This window comes from Miniopterus natalensis, chromosome 2 (assembly GCF_054644295.1).
Source record: "Miniopterus natalensis isolate mMinNat1 chromosome 2, mMinNat1.hap1, whole genome shotgun sequence".
NCBI classification, from domain to species: Eukaryota; Metazoa; Chordata; class Mammalia; order Chiroptera; family Miniopteridae; genus Miniopterus; species Miniopterus natalensis.
This window is the reverse complement of record NC_142082.1, coordinates 13,068,363-13,091,423: the sequence shown is the minus strand read 5'-3', so window position 1 is coordinate 13,091,423 and position 23,061 is coordinate 13,068,363. Positions and strand designations below refer to the sequence as shown.

At 36.3% G+C, this 23,061-nt stretch overlaps 1 protein-coding gene across 4 annotated transcripts in view; it reads right to left on the bottom strand.

The window, feature by feature from the left end:
* Positions 1 to 23,061, bottom strand: part of DLC1 (DLC1 Rho GTPase activating protein) — a 322,808-nt gene that overhangs the window by 234,385 nt on the left and 65,362 nt on the right. For all 4 annotated transcript variants that reach the window (XM_087814132.1, XM_087814133.1, XM_087814134.1 and 1 more), the window contains 2 exons: positions 12,393 to 12,539; positions 3,820 to 3,960 (listed from right to left, as the gene is read on the bottom strand). In XM_087814132.1, coding sequence (XP_087670258.1) covers positions 3,820 to 3,960; positions 12,393 to 12,539 — 288 coding nt within the window. The remainder of the gene's footprint in view (positions 1 to 3,819; positions 3,961 to 12,392; positions 12,540 to 23,061) is intronic.

Genomic DNA, 23,061 nt, shown 5'->3' with positions numbered 1-23,061 from the left:
TAGCTTAGGATATACTCAAAGTTGCTCTGTCTAGCTGTGGTTCCAACATGCCCAAATGACTTAGGGTCTCATCACTGTTATGATAATTCTATCACAAGGAAACTAAAGGAATTTCTGGGGGTGGGAAGGGGAATTTAGACTAAATTAAAAATATGTATTGCTTTTAATGATGCTCTCAGTTTTTCTACATAGCAGAATCCTAGACTCTCCCTGTTCCTTCAGTTATTTTACAAATTAAAATATGTTGTTGTTCTTTTGGTCTCTTTCTTCAAAAATGTATGAAAACTAGTGATTTTCTGAAAATATACACTTATCACTGTCTTTAGGAAAAACAACAATAAAACCTCTGGGGTTTTAGTGACCAGCTTTAAAGTCTTTCATGTGACAACCCCATATGAATTAATATAGGACCAATGCAAGCAACTGAATACCATGGCCAGAGAAATGTCAGCCTAGTGCCTACAGTGAGTCAGTGTGAAATACACCTCAGAAACCTACTTTAACGCTCAATTTTCAGCATGATATACATGCATACATACATGGAGTGGGCAAAAGTAGGTTTCCAGTTGTGAATACATGAAACACAAAGTTTATTCTTGTATTATTACTAATTTATTTATTATTGCATTATTTCTTATTATTAACCTACCTTTGCCCACCCCTGTGTATGTATGTATGTATGTATGTATGCGGTATTTATGGAAAATCTAAAGATTACTCATTGGTCCCCTTCTAATAATAAATATAAAAGAAGAAACCTTATTGAAAAATAGGCACTTAGAAACCCAGAGAGCTTACACACAAAAGGAAAGCCAAATATTTCTGGTAGTTAGTCACCGTTATAAATAGACCACATAGCAGCAAATCAAATATAACATTAAATAATCCTGAATGAAAGTAAGCATTCTGTAAAACTGTGATATTATGGAGGTTAGTTCATTTAAGGTGGATGTTAGAAGTAAACGTTCTTAGAATTTAATGTTTTTACTTAATGTTAAAATTAACATTCTCATTCATGACGGAAAGAACAGCATTATAGATTACCCGAGTTCTCCCTCTTTTCACAAAGTAACCATTACACATCACTTATTTCCTGAGCTCACAACTGAGGGTGAAAGTATCTGTATAATATCTCATAAAATAGGTACAATTTTTCATTCTAATATTCTAACCTAGGAACAACTAAAAACATAAAATTGATCCATGGCCCCAAGTTATTTTCAAGCTGTAGTAAAAAGGGGGTGCTAAAAAAAATACCACCAAAAGCAATGAAAAATAAAATGCGCCCGCAAATTAAAACCATCATTCTCCCCCCAAAACAAAAGCCTGTTTCTCAGGCTTCCTTCATTATTAGCCAGTTTTTAAAAGAAATTTCCTAAAAGTCAGTTGCATTTGACAGTGGAGTGTTTTTTTCCTGGGTACTTCTCATGGCTGGCTAGAGAATTGTACAAAATTATAGTTCAGTTGTTGGACGGAGTTGCACGTCTAGTTGTCTAGCTCTACCTGCAGTATTGGTCTGGATGTGGTTGTCTTTAAGAGGAAGACTGTGTTTGGAGCACAAGTCAATTATGTAATGATCCTCACTGCTCACCGTCTAATGAGCTATGGCATCACTATGAAGCTGTGATTGTGTGCCCAGGTCACCATTCACACCTAAACAGCTGAATACATACTCACATCTGATTTCATTCAACATTGACAGCTTTTCAGTAAATATTTGATTTGTGGTGCATGAAAAAATATGTTTTGTTCCATAACTGATTTTAAGTATTTTTAAATTTTGCCTGTGGGGGTGAATAGCTTGGTCAACTGATATGGCAAAACATGAACAATTTGAATAAAAACCCATCATAAAACACTCTAAGGGATTAGAGTCCTTGGAAAACTGATGGCTTTATGTTTTTCATTTTAAAACTTTACCAAAGATGGTTATCATAAAAAGTAATGTATGTATTTTAATAGAAATACATTGACCACATTCATAAACATGAGGGTATTGAAGAAAGACTAACGAAATGTACAGAGCTGTATAAATTGTCACAAATTATAAGGTTACCATACACTAAAATATGTATGTTTCAAGGGAGACGTAGTGGGTACCAATGGTAATTATTCTAAAGTAAAAGAGGAATATGCCATAAATATCAGAGTGAAAAGAACTGCTCTTCAGCATAAATACCTTTAAAAAGGTAATCCACCTTCCTTTTGATTTCCTTATTATATGTCAGTCCCATACTTGTCCCCAGTATGCTCCATTTTTAACAATGCTCCAACGTTTCTCAAACCTTCAAGTTGAAACTGTTGAGTGGCTTTTATCTTTTGCCTTAATAAGAAAGTGGTGAAATGAGATCGAGTTTCATATTTAATTTTGTATTTCAACCTTCTTTACCCATTATGAAAAAGAAGAGCACCATTTCATTGAGGTTAGCCTTTTGGCACACATTATTATTGCTTTTATTTTTAGAGATTTTATTTATTTTAAATACATTTTTATTGATTTTAGAGAGAGAGGAAGGAAGGAGAGAGAGACAGAAACATCAATGAGAGAGAAACATCGAATGGCTGCCTCCTGCATGCCCCTTACTAGGGATCAATCCTGCAACTGGGGCATGTGCCCTGACCAGGAATCCAGCTGGTGACCTCTTGGTGCATGGGTCAATTCTGAACCACTGAGCCATACCGGTGAGGCGGCACACATTTTTTGACCCATTTTTTTCAGTGTACTCCAAAATACATTGTGTAGCATGTCATTGGCGTCTTTTATTTTCAATATATACACTATGGCATGTCATTGCATTTCACTGTTTACCTGCCTACCTCCCTTTGCTAGACTGTGAGCTGTTTAAAGATAGAGATTATGTTTTATTCTGACTCTTTATCATCTTGCATAATGCATGGCATGTAGTAGGTGTTCAATAAATATTTACTCTGTCAAAAATGCTCTAGGTATGCTTGCAAATGAACATATTACTATGTTTTAATTTCAGAGTACAGTATTCTCTTGAGTCTTATTTCAGACTTGTGATTTAAAGGCAGGCAAACAAAGAACCCAAACTTATTTCTCTGTGTTAGGCTAACATGGACATTTAAAAAAAAATAATACAACACTATGATTTTCACTAAACTAGGAAAGGTTATTTTGGAGTTGCTGGGACCTTAGATATTTGAAGTAGTAATTACTTCCTCCATAAATGTTACCTTTCAGAGACAAATACTGCTTTCCTGTTGCAGTTCAACTTTTTACTTAAAGGAAGCTGTCTTTTTTTCACAATTCACCATGCTGTAATATTATATGTGGTCATTCTCTTTTTTATTTGTTTTGGTAGCATTGTAAAGCCAATGAAGCATCATAATAATGATAGTAGCTTACATTTATTCAGCATTTATTCTGTGCCAAACATTTCACTAAACACTTTACATGAGCTACGTCATTTAACACCCACATAAAATTTGTGATTTTATACCTATCTATCTAAGCTTAGAGAGGCAATTTTCCAACTGATAAGCAGTATTGTCAAGATAATAATGCAAAGAGAGCCAACTTCAATTTTACATTCTTGGTTCTTTAAAGTTCTGAGCATCCAGCAACAACATTTAATACCATATTTTGCAAAATTCTGGAACCATGAAGTACTGGTGAAGCACTTGTGTTATTATTTATAAAACAAACAGCATACGTTGAGTTGTACTTAAATACTATCAAGCCACTGCAACTAAGGCTCGAAGAGTATTTCTTCTATATTGAATGGATGAAATATCAACTCTTACCTGATGATCTTCAACGCTTCATGTTGAAACTGACTATCATTTACAACTTACCGTAGACTTGGGTTTGGTTCCAGAACTGGCCACTGGGTTGGAAGATGGTAGGTCAGTGGACTCGGTGTTAGAAGACAAATTTACTGGAGTCTGATTTACTGAAATGGTATCTGCTCCACTCTCAGATCCTGACTCCAGGTCCTGTTAAGAAAATGCATTTATATGAAGGGCATGCACATGCTCTATGCCTTTGTGTCTGCTACCGTGTCACCCATAATCATGCATTATTTTGTAATAACAATTGTACTCTTCAAAGGGTCTGATTTTAGAAAGCAAATACTGGAGAAAGAGATAATATGCAACTTTGGTAATTTGACAGCTGACTGTGAATTACTGGAAGGGACCACAATGGGAGCTAGCTAGGGCACTGCAGTGAGTCAGGAGGTAGAAACCCAAAGATACCCCTTACTCACTGTGTGCCTTAACACCCTTCATGCAGCAGGGTCATTGTGATGTCAAATGAAAAGACAGTTCTAATTTCTCCTCACTCCACTCTCTTCTATGCTCTTATCAGACCTCCATAGTGACATCAACTGCAATGGGCTAGAATTGTTTAGCTCAAGTGTCTATCTAATGAACTATAAATATTTGAAGGATGAAATTATGCTTTGTCATGTGCAATTTAATTCCCTATTTGAAAATGAGTTAATAATAGTATGCACTCACAGAGTTTCATGAGGATTGAGCAAGATATATGCAAAGTGTATGTAATTGACACAATTTTCATTAAACATTAGCCATTACTATAAATATTGTTATTAGTAACTAGTACATACTATGTGGATAAGAGACCTGCTGAGTGAATGCAATTACTCTTTAATCTCTCCAAAGGCTGTGCATTTTAATTTCTCAAATGCTTTGTATGTATTATACAGTGGCCTGAGAACACAGAGGAAAAATGGGGGTTAGAAGAATGTAGGAGGAAGTAAACGCACTTACCTATTACTCACAATTATTATCTGAGAAAATTATGAGTTAAATATCTTTATGTCTGATCTTTCTACATCTCAGCTTCACCAAGGCCCACATGGTCAAATATTATCTACTCTGTATTCTCATTCATTGGCTTTATGCTCTACCATTCTCTTGTTTCTTAGTATGTTCCAGCCATAATTGTTGTTTTGCAATCATTCTGGTACATGAGCTGGTTTCTATGGCAGGGACTATGTCCTTTCTTGTCCCTTACCCAAGTATATCCCTTTGCTCTTTCTTGTCACTCAGATCTCAGTTTGAATATCACTACTTCAGAGAAATATCCTTTGACAATTCAAGCTAAAGTAGTTTCCTCCCTTAAGCTTCTACAACACATCATTCTCTATTTTACAAACCTATTACCTTGCGTATCTACCACATATCATTTATATCCATCCATTTTCTATCATCTATCTATCTATCTATCTATCTATCTATCTATCTATCTATCATCTATAATTAATCGATCTATTTATCATCTCTATGTACCTATCTACCTACCTATCTGCTATCATTCATCTCTTTTTCTAATCTCTGTCTGTCTCCTTCTATTGGAATCTACTTATCACAAAAGCAGGTAATTTACATGTCTTGTTCACTGATACATCCCCAGATCTTAGGACAGTGCTTGAATCTAGAACATACTCATTAAATATTGTTTTATGAAAGAATAACTAGACTGAAAAGTAGTAATATTTAACCAAAGAGGAGAAAGATCTATACACTGAAAACTATAAGACACTGATGAAAGAGATTGAATACACAAATAAATGAAAAGATGCCCTATGATTTTGTATTAGAAGAATTAAAAATCATGAAAATGGTTACAGTACCCAATGTGATCTACAGATTCAGTGCACTCTGTCAAAATTCCAAAAACATTTTTCATAGAAGTAGGGAAAACAATTCTAAATATTGTTTGGAACCACAAAAGACTTTGAATAGCCATAGTGAGTTTGAGAAAAAAGAATAAAGCTGGTGGCATCACACTTCCTGATTTCAAGCTATATGATAAAGCTATATAAATCAAAACAGTATGGTACTGGAATAAAAACAGACACATAGACCAGTGGGTAGAATAAAGAGTCCAGAAATAAACACATGCATACATGGTGAACTAAATGGAGCCAAGAATACTCAATGAGGAAAAATTAATCTTTTAAATAAATGCTTTTGGTAAATTTGGATATTCACATGCAAATGAATAAATTTGGGCCTCTTCTTACTCCACTCACAAAAATTAATTTGAAATGAGTTAAAGACTTAAATGTAAGATCTGAAACCAAACAACTCCTAGAAGAAAACATAGCAAAAAACTTCTTGACAATGGTTTTGGCAATGATTTTTGGAATATAATACCAAAAGCACAAGCAATAAAAGCAAAAATAAATAAGTGAGACAATATCAAACTAAAAATCTTCTGCACAGCAAGATAAACAATCACCAGCATTAGAGGCAACCTAAAGAACTGAAATATTTGCAATCATATATCAGATCAGGAGTTGATATCCAAAATGTATAAGGAACACTACAATTCAATAGCAAAAAAAAGGGAGGGGGCAGAGTACCCCAACAGACATTGTTTCCAAAAAAGGCATACAAATAGCTAACACATACATAAAAAGGTGCTCAACATCATTAATTTTCAGGGAAATGCAAAATCAAAACCACAAGATTTTCACTCAATCAGAGATCCAAAAACAAAAAACAATGAAAAAACAGGCAGACATTCTATGGGAGCTGCGGGACAACATGAAACGTAACAATAGTCACATTATAGGAATGCCAGAAGAGGTCAAAAGTAAGCAAGGGTTAGAGAACTTGTTTGAAGAAATAATGGCAGAAAACTTCCCTAACCTGGTCAAGGAAAAAGTCACACAAGTTTAGGAGGCACAGAGAGTCCCGAGCAAAAAGAATCCAAAGAGGCTCACACCCAGACACATCATAATTAAAATGCCAAAAATTCAAGACAAAGAGAGAATATTAAAGGCAGCAAGGAAAAAGCAATGTTACCTACAAAGGAGCTCCCATAAGGTTGTCAGCTGACTTCTCATCAGAAACTCTACAGGCCAGAAGGGAATGGCATGAAGTATTCAAGGTAATGAAAAGCAAGAATCTGAAAGCAAGGCTATTCTATCCAGCAAGTCTATCATTTAAAATACATGGCAAAATAGCTTCCCAGACAAAAAAAGGCTAAAAGAGTTTATCACCACCAAATCAGCATTGCAGAAAATGTTAAAGGGACTGCTGTAATAATAATAAGAAATAGAGAGCGAAACATAGGCATAAAGAATTAAAATGGCAATAAATAAGGACCTATCAATAATAATCTTAAGGACTTTAAGGGAGAGGTCAACAGCAATATAGCCACAGTCCTGGACTTTAACACCCCACTGACTTCACTGGATAGATCTTCCAGACAAAAAGTCAACACAGAAACAGTGACTCTAAATGGCACACTAGATCAGATGTATTTAATTGATATTTATAGAACATTTCACTCCAAAGCTGCAGAATATTCATTCCTCTCAAGTGCACATGGGTCATGCTCAAAGACAGACCATATGTTAGGACACAAGTCTACAAGTTCAGGAAGATGGAAATCATATCAAGCATCTCAGATCACAAGGGCATGAAATTAGAAATCAACTACAGTACAAACACTCCAAAACATTCAAACACATGGAGGCTAAATAGCATATTATCAAGCAATGAATGGGTTACCAATAAGATCAATAAAGAAATAAAAAATTTCCTAGAAACAAATGAAAATGAAAACATAACCCAAAATCTATGGAACACAGTGAAAGCAGTCCTAAGAGGGAAGTTCATAGCACTGCAGGCCTACCTCAAAAAGCAAGAAATTTTTTTAGTAAACTATTTTACCCTACAACTTAAAGAATTAGAAAACTGCCCTATGAAGCCATCCAGACCAGGGCTTTGGTTTTCTGATTCTTCCTGATTCAGTTTTACATGATCTCACTCATATGTGGAATCTAATAAAATAGACCGAGGAACAAAAAATATCCAGAGACACAGAAGCAAGGAACAGGCTGGGGAATCTCAGTGGGAAGAGAGGGGGGGGGAGTAGGTGGGAAGAGATTAATCAAAGAACTTATATGCACATATGCATAACCCATGGACACAGACAATAGTGTGGTGAAGGCCTGGTTGGGGGAGGGCTGATGCATGGTGGAAGGAATCAATGGGGAAACAAAAGGGAGATATCTGTAATACTTTCAATAATAAAGATAAATTACAAAAAACCCACAATGAGATATCACCTCTCACCGGTTAAAATGGCTATTATCAAAAAGGCAAGTAATAACTAGTGTTTATGGGGGCTTGGAGAAAAGGGAACCTTGTGCACTGTTGGCGAGAGTGTAAATTGGTATAGCCACTATGGGAAACAATACGGAGGTTTCTAAAAAAATAAAAAATAGAGCTGTCATATGGTTTAGCAATCACACTTGTGGGTATTTATCCAAGGAAAACAACGTCACTGTTTGAATAGATATCTGCATGGAAACAACCTAAGTGTCCACTGATAGATGAATAGATAAAGAAGATGTGATACATACAATGGAATATTATATATATACAGGTACATACAATAAAATATTTAGCCATAGAAAAGAAGAAAATCCTGCTCTTCTGAGAACATGATAGAACTTGAAATCATTATGCCATGATATAAGTCAGACAGAAGCAAAAATACTGTGTTATCTCACTTATATGTAGACTCTAAAAAAAAGCCTAACTCATAGGACAGAGTGGAATGATGGTTTCCAGGGGCAGAGGAGGGGAGTGGAAGGGGAGATGTTGACCAGAGGGTACTAATTTCCAGTTATAAGATATATGAGTTCTGGGGATCTAATACTCAGTATGGTGACTATAGTTAACAATACTGTTTTATATACTTGAAAGTTGCTAATAGAGTAGATTTTAAATGTTCTCAACACCCACACACATACACACAATTGTAATGATATGATGTGATGACTCTGTGAACTAACCTTGTGGTTTATAGCGGTAATCATTTTGCAATATAGAAGTGTACCAAATCATCACACTGTATACCTTAAGTGTACACAAGGTTGTATGTCAATTATATTTCAATAAAGTGGCAAAAAAGAAAAGAGTGGGATACAAAAATAAAAAAGGAGAAAAAAAGACATATACAACAATAATGAATATAAAAAGGAATCTACGTTCTTTAAGCATGTGTGTGTGTGTATGTGTGTGTGTGTAAACTACATGACACTAACCAAATTCCTCATGCCCTGAGTGATCTCAGATCAGTGGTCATCTATTCTTTTTCTGCATGGAAAAGACAACACTTTACCATAAGAGAAATGTGATTCATTAACATTTCAAACTGAAGCATCATCAAATGAATAGTCGCAAAGAACAAGAAATTTATAGACATCAAGTGCATAGTTATAAGTAGCAGGTAATTCATGAGCCATTTACACTTGACCTTCATGCACTTCAGAAATCTTTTGCATTAATTTTACCTTGCTGTTTATGATCTGATTAGGTAAATAACAGGGTAACCTTGTATCTTTCCAACAATATGGTAATTCTGAATAAAATAATAAATACTTTAAAAATCTACCACTTATGTATTTTTACCTTTTAAAGACAACACTTTACAGCTATTCTCTGCTTCAGTTTTCACCAGCTCCATATAGAAGATAATGTATCATTATCATTTGATAGGTGATGAAGCCAAGGTTTAAGGCAAGGCACTTGACCAAATCCACATTCTGCGGCAGAGCTAGCACTAAAGCTCAGATCTATTTCACCCCAACTTGTTAGGCTCTATCCAAACAGCCTTCATAAGTCTTTACCTCAATCTTTATTTTAATATATATTTTTTTCACCTTAAAGACATTTTTAAAGACTCCAGCCTATATTATCCCTTAAATAGTTCATTGTAAGTAGGACTCTCTCCAGCATTTTCTCCTAAGTAATCTCAATCTGAGGTCACTGTTTCACTGTGTGTCTTGTCCTCCCTACTGAACTGTAAATTCACAGTGCAGGATGAGGGTGCGGCAGAGGGAGTTTCTCCGAATCTGGGACAGTGCTTCTTGGTGGACAATCAAGGTCATAATCATTCTGTTATAATCCCTTTATTCCTTGGCGCAATTATCAAAAGTAATGGAAAGTGCCTGTGGAAAATATTTTGATGATGAGAGAATTTTAAAATTAGCTTTAAACACCATGGAACAGAAATAAAGAACAAGGGATGACCTAAAAAAACCCATAGAGACCAAAAAGCAGTTTTGAGGGCTACAGGATAGGTTTTATTCATCTTTAGCCAGCATCTGGGATGAGTGAGTACATGGGAGACGGAAAGGGAGTTAACAAACACCAAGTTGTACTCTCTGTCCTCTCTGCCAGCTCTGTGCAATACATCTCACATACGTTCTTTCATTGATTCCTCCCAACAAGCCATTAGGTAGCAAACAACATCTCCTTTTTCACACAAATGTAAAGGTGAAAAATTAAACAATTTTCTTGTGTTCTCAGATATTCAGTTGTAGAACTGCCATTTGGACCCAGGCCTGTAGATCCCAATGTTCATAACGTTTCTACTATATAATCTTGCCTTTTCTGAGTATTTTTTGAACTGAAAACTTGGAAATAGATCTTTATTTACAGAATGAACCCTTATTCGGCAATGGTAGCAATAGTCTAGGAGATAGTTCATGTAATACAAAATCTAGTTTATACCTTAAAAGGAGGCAGAAAATTCCAAAATCATCACCCACATTTGCTCCTGTTTTTGTTTTTCTTTACCATTCAACACAGAAGCATGTCTCACAGGTTAAGGGCTATCTTGTTCTCTGCCATGAAGTCAACAATATGGAGTTGTATTTAGCAGAAATTGGGGCTGTGGTTTTCTCCTAAATACTTGGGGATTGAGGAAAATTCAATGTAGAGGGAAAAGTGGGGAGACTAAAGAGATAGGGAGAGAGATGAACAATTCACACCGAACAATTAAACAAGAGAAAATGTGTCCTATGCCTAAATTAATAGCAAAAAGTACTAAGGAGTACCTCCTATTGAAAAAATATGATTTTTCCTGGCTTCAAAAAGATTGAAGAAGATGACTACGACACTTCTACACCCCCTTCATATGAAAACAAATTTAAACACCCCTTCTTGTTGGTCTGGACTGCATTTCCTCCGTATTGATACCTGTCCTACCGAAAACATGTGCAGGCACCATGGCAACACCAGGGAAGGATTAATTGACTCTGTCTGGGAAGACAGAGGAGATTTAGGGACGACTGCACTGTAAAGAAAATATTTGAGATGAATCTGGAAAGATAAGAAAAGATTATCCAGAAGGTTACAAACAAAACCAAAAATTTCATTTCTACTGGCTTTCTAGGTTGAAGTATTTAATTTCATATTCACTTTTAATTATTATTTTTTGTTCAAGCTATTAGATTTCCATCATAGTCAGCTAGAGAAAACAGTATGGTGTACTGGTCACATGCCATGGCTCTGGATCAGGACTGGCTGGGCTTATATCTCATCTTTGGCACATATAATTACTAACTTCTCTATGCATTTTACTCACTTGAAAAATGTTGTGAGGAATAAATGTGTTAACATATGTAAAGAACTTATAATACTACTCAGTATATACTAAAGTTATTATTTTATTTACTTTGAAACATTCTGTCCCACAATCAGTATGAGTCTTGAATAACTACAGAATCAATGGTAGAACTATACTAATTAAAGGACTTGATATAGAATAGTTCTATTTTGATAGGTGGTCAAATTTATATATAGGATTTTCTGCCCCTTTGGTCTTAGGCAAATACATAATTTCTTGACTTAATGTGTTCATTATTGTATAATGAAAGTAACAGATTAATTGAAAAGGGATGCCTGGCATAATTACAAATACATTCTAACATCACATTTGCTAAATCTGCAAAAACTAAGCCATTTAATATGGAGCTGATATTAAATATGTAAAGTGTATAGTCAGTCTGGAATCTTTCAAATTTTGAGCGTCAGAATCTCTGAGGAGTGTGTCTTATATAAAATTAATGCACAGTAGAATAAAATTCTCACCTCTGTCCTATTAATTGCATTTCACTGAGTTAATTTTAGTGTTCTCAAATTAATCTAAATTCTTTCTTGTAGTATTCTCGGTCAGTCCACCCATCCACCCATCCACCCTGCCAGCCAGCAAATATTTCCGAATCATCTTCCACATGCAATGTAAATTTGCAGACACTGGAAATAAAATACTGAATAAGATAGACATAGCATTGCTATGGTGTTTATAGCATATCATTGAGTACTGATAATGAGAGAAACAACCATGTGAAGATGATTTGATCACTAGGAAGCATAATTTCCCAGGGTGACCCTCTTTCTAACTAATAAAAACCATTTTCTTTTGAATCACACATTTCTCTTACAGGCTCTGCATGAAACAGAGAAGTATTTGAGTGAGTTTTATGGAACACTTTCAGGGTCACATATGGGTAGATGCTGCCATCAAAGATGTTTCATGTACGGAGTAAAGAGATAACATGCTCATGGGGAATAAGTGGAAGAAGGCTCACAGGCATGTGCCGCCGCAGGTTGGTTGGTGTGCTGGATGGAGAGGAGCTGGTGCTGAGAGCGTTCTCAATGTCCTGGTCAAGTTGGTCCAGTTTCATAATTAGCAGCACCATGGAGTCCAGCCGCGCCCTATCTCGGTCTTTTATTTCCTGAGGAACAGAACAAGTTGTTATGAATCTGAAAGGCCGTTTCTTGGAAAGAATAAGAAGTGCCCTGTTCTTCAATGTGACAAAAAGGACACTGAATAATAGGCAGTCTTCTAGTTAAGGGGAAAGGGAAGTTCTGTTCTGCGTCCTCAATGGGCTCTTCATTGGGAAGATGCTAACCGACTGCCAAGACAGCAGACAGCATTTTACATGAATATTAAATACATTATCTTCTAGAGCAAAGCACAGCGAGAAGGAAGCATAACATCAATGAGCACTGATACATATTTACGACTTTCCAATTAACTATTCTTGGGAAAAGTTATATATTACTCGTCACAGTACAAATCAATTGTAACATTAATGACATTATTTGTGGTTAGACATTTAAAGATACGTGTAAGAGATTATTTTGGGGAGAATACTTCTGAGTATAGTAAGAAAATGGGAAATGAATCAAATGAGGCAAGTTTTCAGTTTGTTGTTGTCTTCTGGATGGGGCCATTTTCCTACTGCTGCTTCAAGCTTTTATTGCCAATATTTCTTTGCAACCACTTTCTTTCATAAACTTTTGAAAAAAGCCCACACGATCACATATATTTTTGTAAATTAGGCTGGTTACTCATTCTGAATTCTCTGTAATATAGACATACATTATGTTTATGCAAATACTGTTGCTTATAGAAATAGCTAAACCTTCTCATTAACCATATAGAGTTATTTGGGCATGGCTGTTTACTATTCTTGTGTCTTCAAATCAAGTCAATTAATATTAGAAATCTTCCAAATTCCTTGTGTGTTGTGTAAGGTACCAGGGCTGGGTAGGTTATTGAGTGAAAAAAAAAAAAATCATGAAAAGCACAGTAAGATTCTAGTGAGGGACGTAATGGACGCAGGGAGAGGCCTTTAGAGGGAAATCATCATTTATGACTCATGTTTCCATCTTCTCATCTGAGATATTTACCTAGGTAAAATCAGCTTTGGAAAGACCACCAGTGGCAACCTCAAAGGGAAAATATATCACAACAGAAGACTAAAGGGTGTGAGTATAAGGGAGCAGGTTGGGGCCTTTGCTTAGGTGGTGGTATTAGTAGTGGTATGAATGAGGTAACTATCTGAATCAGATCTTACTTTGTTTTTGACATTTTTCTTTTAATCTTTCTACATTCCCAAGCCACCATTAGGAGGAACCACCAAAGAATAGAGACTAGGGTAATTTCATGGATTAATCTAATTCTGTAGGGGTCTCTGTACCTCAAACAACTAGAGCAGATTGTTAATATTACAAAGCATTATCTTTCAGATGTCAAATTATTGATTTACTAGATTAAGTTGGTCAAAGAATCATTAATTAAGCCAATACTGATAACTTGGGTAAACTAAACTTGTGCTTGGTTTAACAGATTAATGTCAAAGTGAAAGAGCTAATACTCTTTCCACCAAGACATTAATTTTAAGAATAAATTAAGAATTTTTTGAGTTGTACCAACTCCTTTAGAATACTACACTGTGATTATGACTTCAATTTATTTCCATTTCCCCTGCTTCTAAAACATGTAATGAGGCTCAGACAGAGAATTACAAAATTCTTGTCATCGTAAAGTTTTATTGTGCTTAAGAGGGTCTAGGATATATGCAAACGAACAGATCTGAACTTTACTACACATCATCTCTCTCAATGCTACAGAAACTTGTCATATTCCAAAGAGCATTATTTGTAGTAAATTCCTGCTTCTACCTTAAAATAGAGTCCCAGAAATATTGAAGATTATTCAGTTTCATTCTCTTCTCGATAATCCAGAAAATGGAAAACTCTGACTGAACAGAAGACTCGAAGTTCCCTTAATTATTCCTCCAACGTGTTTGCTTGTATAATTTCCTTTTCTTCTAAACCAAATTTGTTTGGCAGGATAACGTTCTTTGCATCTCTAGTCACATATGTTTTTGTGTGGTTGTCTTTTGCTTCCCAGTTGTAACATCCTCAAGCACAAGTGTTACATTTTCTACCTGGCAGACATAGAGTCAGGTTATACCCTGCACACTCAAGAAATGTTCAGGAATAAGAATAATGAAGTCAGTAGAAGCCAGTGAAATAACACCTCCCAAAGCCTGAGAAAATATATTTCGATGTTTTTCTAGCTACTAAATTAATGTTGGATAAAGCAGTATATCCTGCAGCAGGAGTCTCAGAAACAATTTGTCTTTGAATTAACTGGATGCTGAGATTATGCCTTAAAAACACTTTTACACCCATGGACTGGACATCAAATTATTTCAAATGATTTGCCAAAAGAAATAAAACCACACAGCATTGATCCACGGTATTTCTTTAGAGAAATAAGACTACTGTTTTTCCCTTCCTCATGATGCTTCTCCTAAGTCACCATTCACTACATTCAGCCTGAAGTATCAGGTACACAGGCCAGTATCACGTTACATACACGTCCACAAAACTTCACAAGACAGAGTTGACTGCAAATCAGATGCTTTGGATAAATATCATTGTTGTTGTTTTTAAAGCTCAAGTATTAATGGTTGGCAAAGTTCTATCCTTTCATATGTCCACGGCCAAACTCCAATAAATAGCTTGTGACTGAAAACAGAGGTGTGTACTTGCAGGTTTTGGGTACGTTAACTTCTGCAGTGGAGCTTTCATTTCATGCTGTTGTTATAGTCCACGAAGAGAGACTAACTTAAGAAGTGAAGCTGCTTATTAACGAACTTCTCAGTATTTCAGTAACTTAACCCCCTTAAATCAAGGCCAATATCCCAAATTTTTCCCTCCTCTTTCCTTCCTTCTCTCCTGCCAGTCACAGCTGTTCCAGACCAACTACTATTGAAGGAATACAATATTCAGCAGTGAACAACAAATACAGAATCACTGCTTTCCTGAATGTTATAGTCAACCATGAGAAGACAAACAATGCAAGTTAACACGTTCACAAATAAGACAAATGTGTGCAGAAAATAAAAAGGGTGAGACACACAGTAACCGTGGGGGAGTGTCCCACTCTGTATAGGGGGGCCAAGAGAGCTTTTTGAGGATGTAGGGCGGAGAAATAGTTGGAGATGGAGTTAGAAACAGGAATGTGAGAAAGAGACAGTGAGGCATCACTTACGCTCTTCAGCTTCTGCAACCGGGTTCCCATTCCTTCCAAAAGCGGTATTTCAGAAGAACACCAATGACCACAATTAATTGCAAAAAAAACTGAAACATTTAATCCAGTTTTTTACATTTACTTGACAATTATCCAAGATATGTTCATTGACCATCTACTATGTGCTATAGAACATTCTCTAGGAGGCAACCTATTTCATATTTGTATGGTTGTAATTTTTAGAGGTGTTTTAAAGTCAAATTCTGCCTTCCTCTAACTCCCCAGTTCCTCCCTCCAGAACCAGATAGCGTAAGGTCTATTCCCTGAAATAGCCTTTCAGATATTTAAAGAACTATGTTATGTCCACTTTTTTCTTTACTAGGTGAATCATCTTCAGTTCCTTTAATTATTTTGCCTATGACATGTTTCCAAATCCTCATTCATTTTGTTAGCTCTTCTCTAGATATGCCATAATTCTGGCAATGACCCAAGGAATGGTTGGTGCTCAGAATTAAATATATTACTCTATGTGTTCTCTGACCAAGGCAGAGGAGGCCAGCACCTCCCCATGTCCTCTACCCTCTTTAATGTAGCCTAAGAATTAAGTGCCTGTTTAGAGCATGAACAGACTATTCTCACTAGGACACCCACAATCTGCTTTTCAGTGAAGAAACGGCATTCAGTGGGCTATGAGCTGACCTCGAGTCAACGGTGTGGTATATGTCTCCTTTTCCCAACATGTGCCTCTGTGCTCTAAAAACAGAAACTTCCTGTTGTCTAGAAACTGTAACCAGCTGTCATCAAGGTAGAGATAATCCATGTAGCTGCTGTGGAAAAAATTTCCAGTTGTATCTCTTTCAGACACAAGTCAGTGGGTACTTAGCCAAATTAGGAGAGAAACTTCTATTCAATTTGATTTGTTGTCAAAACCCTAATATGGCCAAGCCACATGGTGTCATTAGGAAATCTGAAAGATGCTCTTTATTTATTCCCCAAAGCTACTGAGTCCCTGGGCAGTGAGTCACTTTGATCACATGGGGTCTGGGGGAGAGATAAACAGGGCTTTTAGGGGGTCTTTCTCTCCAGGAAGCCTCGGAATTGGAATCCTCTGAACAGGAGCCTATACTAACTTTCTTTCCTAACATCTGGGGAAGATAGTTCCAACCCTCTGCTTTCTTCAGGTGCTCTATATTGGACAATACAGAACCCAGCACAAACGGAATGGTGAAGGGGTGCCAGTTACCGGGCACTTTATAGACTGGGAAGATATAAAGAGCAGCAAAAAGGGTGCCCCCTCTAGAGCCACACAGGCTCTGTTTTCCTAATCTGAAGCATTTGGAAGAAAACCAAAAACATTCGGTAAAATACCCAGATGCTTCCAAAGAGTGGATATTTGGCTCAGCAAATACAGCGTTGCTTGAATGTTCTGCTTGTCAATGAGTTGTGGCATCACATAGACAGCCGTAATAAATTAAAGGCGAGGCTAGGAATAGAACTGAGACTTCCTGATTCATAATCCAAGGTTCTGGCTCCTATACTGTCTTTGATTCCATAGGCATCTTACTGGCTATTCTGGGCGGGTAATGCTCCTTGCTCCCCTGTGAAAGAAAGGGACCTTTTAGCAAAAGACTTGGCTCAACTTCCTTCTGAATTATTTGATCTGCAGCCAGCTGGACTAGTATGAAATCTCATATTAGTGTTATACATTTTATTTGACAATAAATTCCTCATTCTAGACTTTCCCTTCTTAAAATAATATCCCGCCTAAAGAACCAGAACTTTATTTACTCTTTTATTCCCTTCACAGTCAAGATTTTCATCTGAATTGACAGTCAGAATACAGAGATAATATAAGTATCCTATGGCAGAATTTCTAGGCAAGTTAAATAAAGTCAGCCTTCATTTTTATTCTGGTGCATTTTAAGCTGAAATTTATGTAGAATGGGAAGAAAACAAACCAGCAGCTATTTCTGATTTGTCAGATATAGTCTGTTCAACCACAAAATCTTTGTATATTATCTTTAATTAATAACATGTGCCAATATCCTTTTAATATTAGGCCGTAAAGAGTGACAAATAATATCCTCATTTGAAGTTGCTACAAGGAATCTTTTGACTGAAATGTAAATGGAGGCTTTATATTAAGTGTCTATGTTCACTCCCTATTTATCTCCTCCCATTTATAAGGCATGGGAAGAAAACAGGTTTCGCCTTTGCTTGATTTTAAAACTCCAACTGGACTTTAGATGGAGCAATTCCGAGCTGGGAGTTTTGTAAATGGGGTACAGAGTCTCCTGAATAGTTTCAAAGGACATTTATGCAGCTGGTCCTAAAGAGTGCTCAGAAGTGCAGGTGTGAACCAAGGAGAGAATGCGTGGGCAGCAATTCCTCTCTGCGCAGGGAAATCTGAGGATGACTTCCTCCGCTGCCTTCAAAGGTCCATTTTTGAAACTGGGATGCAATTTGTACCTAAATAATATGGTATGCATTCTGAATCCAGCCTTCACCTTAAGTGCTAAAGGTGGAGACTGACATTCAGGGTTAGTTAATACATGTATAGACACAAAGTCAGCTTTTCTGGACTGATTATTTTTCATCTATCAAATTATCACAAAAGAAAAAAAATATCTTGACCATACTCAGGGTTGACAATGTATTTGGAAATGTAAATTTTCTCCTTTCTTGGAGGACAGTTTGGCAGTATCTATGAAGGACATATCCTTTAATGTGACATTCTAATTTTAGATCTTCACCCTAAAGAATTATTTGCAATCATGCAAAAGTTAGTGTGCTTTATACTATTCATTGAAGTATTATTTTCCTAGTGGCCAAAGAACTGAAAATAACCCACATGGCGATCGATAGTACACTGTTTAATGTTACAGTACCACTATTCTTTGGGTCACTACACAGTAGTTGCAAATACGAAGCAGATTTACATGCACTGACAGAACCCTGAGTAACCTATTCAGCTTTCCAATGCAACTTAGAAAAGTGTGCCCCTGCGGAGGTTTGCAGCCCCAAGCCAGGGCTCGTGCTTGGTAAATAAAACACAGATTGCTCTTCATTTTCTACTCAGGACTTCAGGCTGGTTTCCTTGTGCAGGGCACAACCTACACAGTTGGACTTGGGTTCCTGCTACTCATAGGAAAATTGCTCTGTGAGGGCTCGTTACGTGAAGAAAGAAAGGTTAAAGACAATACCCTATAGTGTGAAACTCTGTAGGTACCAAATAAGCACCATATGTGCCCACGTGCATACATACACACACAGCAAAATTCTGTAGTTCTGTATTTTTATATGCATGTATACAGAAGCACAAAAAAAGATTTGGAAGGATACTCATCCTTGAGGGCTTTAAAAATATGGAAAAAAATGACAACTGAATTCCAGGATGTGTATTATTTACTTTTAGTATAAATATTTCTTTCATTGATCTTTTTTCAATGATTACTAATTTAAAAAAATAACTAGTAAGTAGCAGCTCCCTTATATTATTAAACATTTCATGCACATATAGTCTCCTCAATTTTTCAAGTTCGTATGAGCAGAGACAGGGCCTCATGCTTCTCTGTAGACAGTGAAGTGTACCTAGCACAGGTAATGCACATAGTAGGAAATACTCAGAGTATTTTTTTATTAATTCACAATTAGTTATCTCCTAAGATCCGATCTTTAGTGAGCATCAAGATAATATTGCCAATCTCTACAAGTCAAAGTTCCTAGAGAAAGAAAGCAGAAACAGCTATTATGGGAATGTTTTGTTTTTAATTGTGGAGAACTTTCAGATGCACTGATTAGAAAATGTGCTGGCAGGAGAGTGGTTCATTGTTTGTGTCCTTATGAGACTTATTCAAGACTCTAAAACGTCTTTGTGGTATAATATTTCTGAGGGAAAGGGCCATTTGAAAAATAGCCTTTTGCTTCCAAAATATTGAGGTTACTCATCCTCTAACTCCCTGAGATCATTAAGGCCTGTTTGTTTGCCTTTCTCTTGTGCGTAAGGAAACCAAACAATGCTTCTTCTTTCCCAATATGGTAATAGCTCTTAACCCAAATTCTGCCTAGGGAATCGAGCACATTGAAGAAAACATTTTCCTTATCTATATATCTTGCTTGTTCTCCATAGAAACTATGTGATCATAAAAGGGACCCAAATGTTTATATGGTTGTTAATTCAAATGGTCAAATTCAGTAATATATGAGTCTCCAGTGGAGCTGACTTGCACCCATTTCCTATAAGTATGTAGTAATTCTTTGGCTATCAATCATATAAACACAAAGAAGCACAAATAAAATGTGACTGGTAAGGCTTATGAGTTAGAGAGCTTAAGACTAATATGAAAAGCATTTTAAAATGGGATTCAAGTTTTATTAAAATGTTATGGTTTGAAGTGTATATGTAAAATACATATTTAATGAGGGTTGAACCAATGATTAAAATAACTTTCTGTGTTTTCAAAAGGTGGGGTTTAGGACAGTATAGTACCACTCTTCTCAGAAATCCAAGGTAGATAAAATAGTACTTAGCGATAAAATTCTATTCTCCTAGTAAAATGATGAAACAAATAGACCAAAAAGTAGTAACATAGAGCTGAAAAAGACTTTTAAGTATTGTACAGTTTTTCTACTAATAAAAAATTGTCTAAGATGAGTAATACCAAGAAACGATTGGCGTCCTAGGTTTGACTGCAGGAGAGGGTAGGTGGACAGCAGGTTAAAATATACCCTGGAAAACTACAAATGATTACTGCATACGTTAGTTGATGGATGGGTATTGTGGCTACTGTAAATCTCTTCATTTTGAATGTTTACGTTACTCTTGGCCCATTACCAAGTTGGCCAATTTCTCTTTCTTTAGTCCTGGTTTCTGGGAAGGAGCTGGATAAACTTCTCCCTCCCTATTTATTGAGCAACTGTTATATAGCTAACACTGTGTTGTGTACAAGAGATCAAAAAAATTCTCTCTTCTTCCAAGAATTTTATATAACATTCAGTTGACTGCCATGTGAACAGCCAAAACTAAGTGGAATAAGCCTGAGTTTAGTGCTAGAACAAAAGCCTATTAAAGCAAACAAACAAATCAACCCAAACAAAACTAAACAACAACAACAAAAAGTAGAGATTCTGCTTAAGTGAAATGAGGTCAGAGTCACAGAGATGAGTAAGACTGGGAAGGCTGGAAGGCATGGCAAGGTGTGCTGGGAATATAATGGGACATAAAACATGTTTAAAAATAGGTTTGCAGTCTGATTGAGACTAGTGAGTGGTGTGAGACTAGCTATGGCAAAACTTGTGCAAAGCACAATGAAAGATATAAATGAAATGCATGTGAAGAGTGGTGGTATTAAACTGAACTGTATCGGTCTGCCTTATCCTCTAAGCTTCCTATGCCTGTTATCTCTCCACCTTTTTTCTACACCCACCTACTCCCCTTTTCCAGATCTTCATTATGCTATTTTAATGAGGAAAATGATATCTTTGAAAAAATATATTGAAAGTGGGACTAGAAAATGTACCCCTTTTTGCTCTCTTTCCAATCTCTATTTTTTGACAGGGTCACCTCTGTATGGGGTCTCTGGTGACACAATACTTCCCCTATTTGTTTCAAGGTGAACCTAAATTTGCCACTGAAATGATTTGTAGAAGGAGAGATATTTTGCAAGCTGGTGAGGAGGGTTGTCTGCTAGACTGATAAAGTTTCATCTCACTGTTCTTTGTGACCAACAGTTGAGTCCTAGTATAAAGCATCCACGATGGCATATTTTTACAGATATCATGTTGCAAGACACTTGAAGCATTCTGTGACTATTCCATCAAAAATGGTATTTCCACCCAATTTCTGCTTTGGTGTATGCCGTTACTCAATTTAATAACATTCTATTCCAATTTTATTCCATGACAGATGTTTGCTGATGACTAGAAGGTCAAATATACGGGAAAGCATAGATAGTTTAGTAAACCTGTCACCATTACTGATAAAATAATTTGAAGTACATGTTCTACTGAGAGCAAATTCAGCAAAGGACTGGATCATTTTATTCTAAATGTCTCCTTGTGGATTGGAAGTGTTGATTCATTACAGACTTAGAAAGTCCAACCAAGGGGAAAACAGGAACTATGATCTCCTTAATTTTATGATTCTATTATGTGTTCATCAAAATATAACCGGTGTAAATTTTACTATGACTAAGCTAATAGGAAGGAAATAAAATAATCCTAAGAAATGTCTTTATTCTATTAATAGGAATTTAAGGGCACATTTCTTTATGTTATTGAAAATAGAAACAGCAATACTTCCATCGGACAGTTGCCATGAACTTTGGAAATTAAAACAGAGCAAAATAACTCAATGTCCTACCTGGAAAAAAAATACCAGTATTGGCGAAAAATATCAGACCTCTATTATCTGCCTTAAGATATTTTTTGTTCTTTTGTCAGAAATTAAGTTACTTAGTATAACTGACCTGCTTTGAGTACGTATTTATAACAAACAATCTCTGCATTTACTAACACAACGCACCAATGCATACTCAATATAAATGGCCATAAATGTGATAAATATGCATTAACTGCTAAATTTTATGAGGGAGTTAGTAGTGAGAATTCCATGAATTCTCTCACATGCCATGTCTCTTGAAATATTGTTTTAAAAGACGCCTAAGATTTTAGGATACGCTCCTCCTTCAGAGTTCCTAGAACACAACGTGCAGAGAAAGAACAAGCCCTGGGAAAAAAGGGTCATTATCTCTAAGGGAAACATGCAAGCGCCACAGATGCACGAATCAAGCTGCTGTTTCCCACAAACTCCCTGGCTCCTCTTGAGCACAGGAAGGGGAAGAAAAATCCTCTAAAAAATTAACCACATGTTAGTGTTGAAACCTTGCCAGGAACGCAGACAGCCCTAGAGGGTTTGTTTCAAATCAATGTTGACGGAGCCGTGTGGTGGGTCAAGAGAATGGCACATCTTGCTCTCAGAGTTCACAGGACTGAGTGTTTTCATTCAGCCAAAGAGGAAAACTCAGGAAACAAACAAACAGCGGTGGGAATGATACCAGCAACACTAGTGGTCTGACGTTTTTAGATTAATGTGCAGTGAGAAAGTGGTTCGCTCTCTCAATCACACTCTCATTCAATGAAAACCTTGGAAGGCAGAGGGGCTGTCTATCCGCAGAAGGTGACATGGGGTACCACAAAACCACCCAATGGACAAAACTATTGTATTTTGCTGAAATTTTTAAAGTATTGGGTCACCATAATTATTATACCATTTCGTAGCAAAAATATGTCATTGCCATGGTCCAACTGATTGTAGTTTAATTCATATAAAGCAAAAACCTACCCCCCCAAAAAGAAACCACCATTAAATAATTTCTCCCCCTTTTTTGAATGGACCAGTCTGACTGTAAACAAATGGAGTAGCTGTC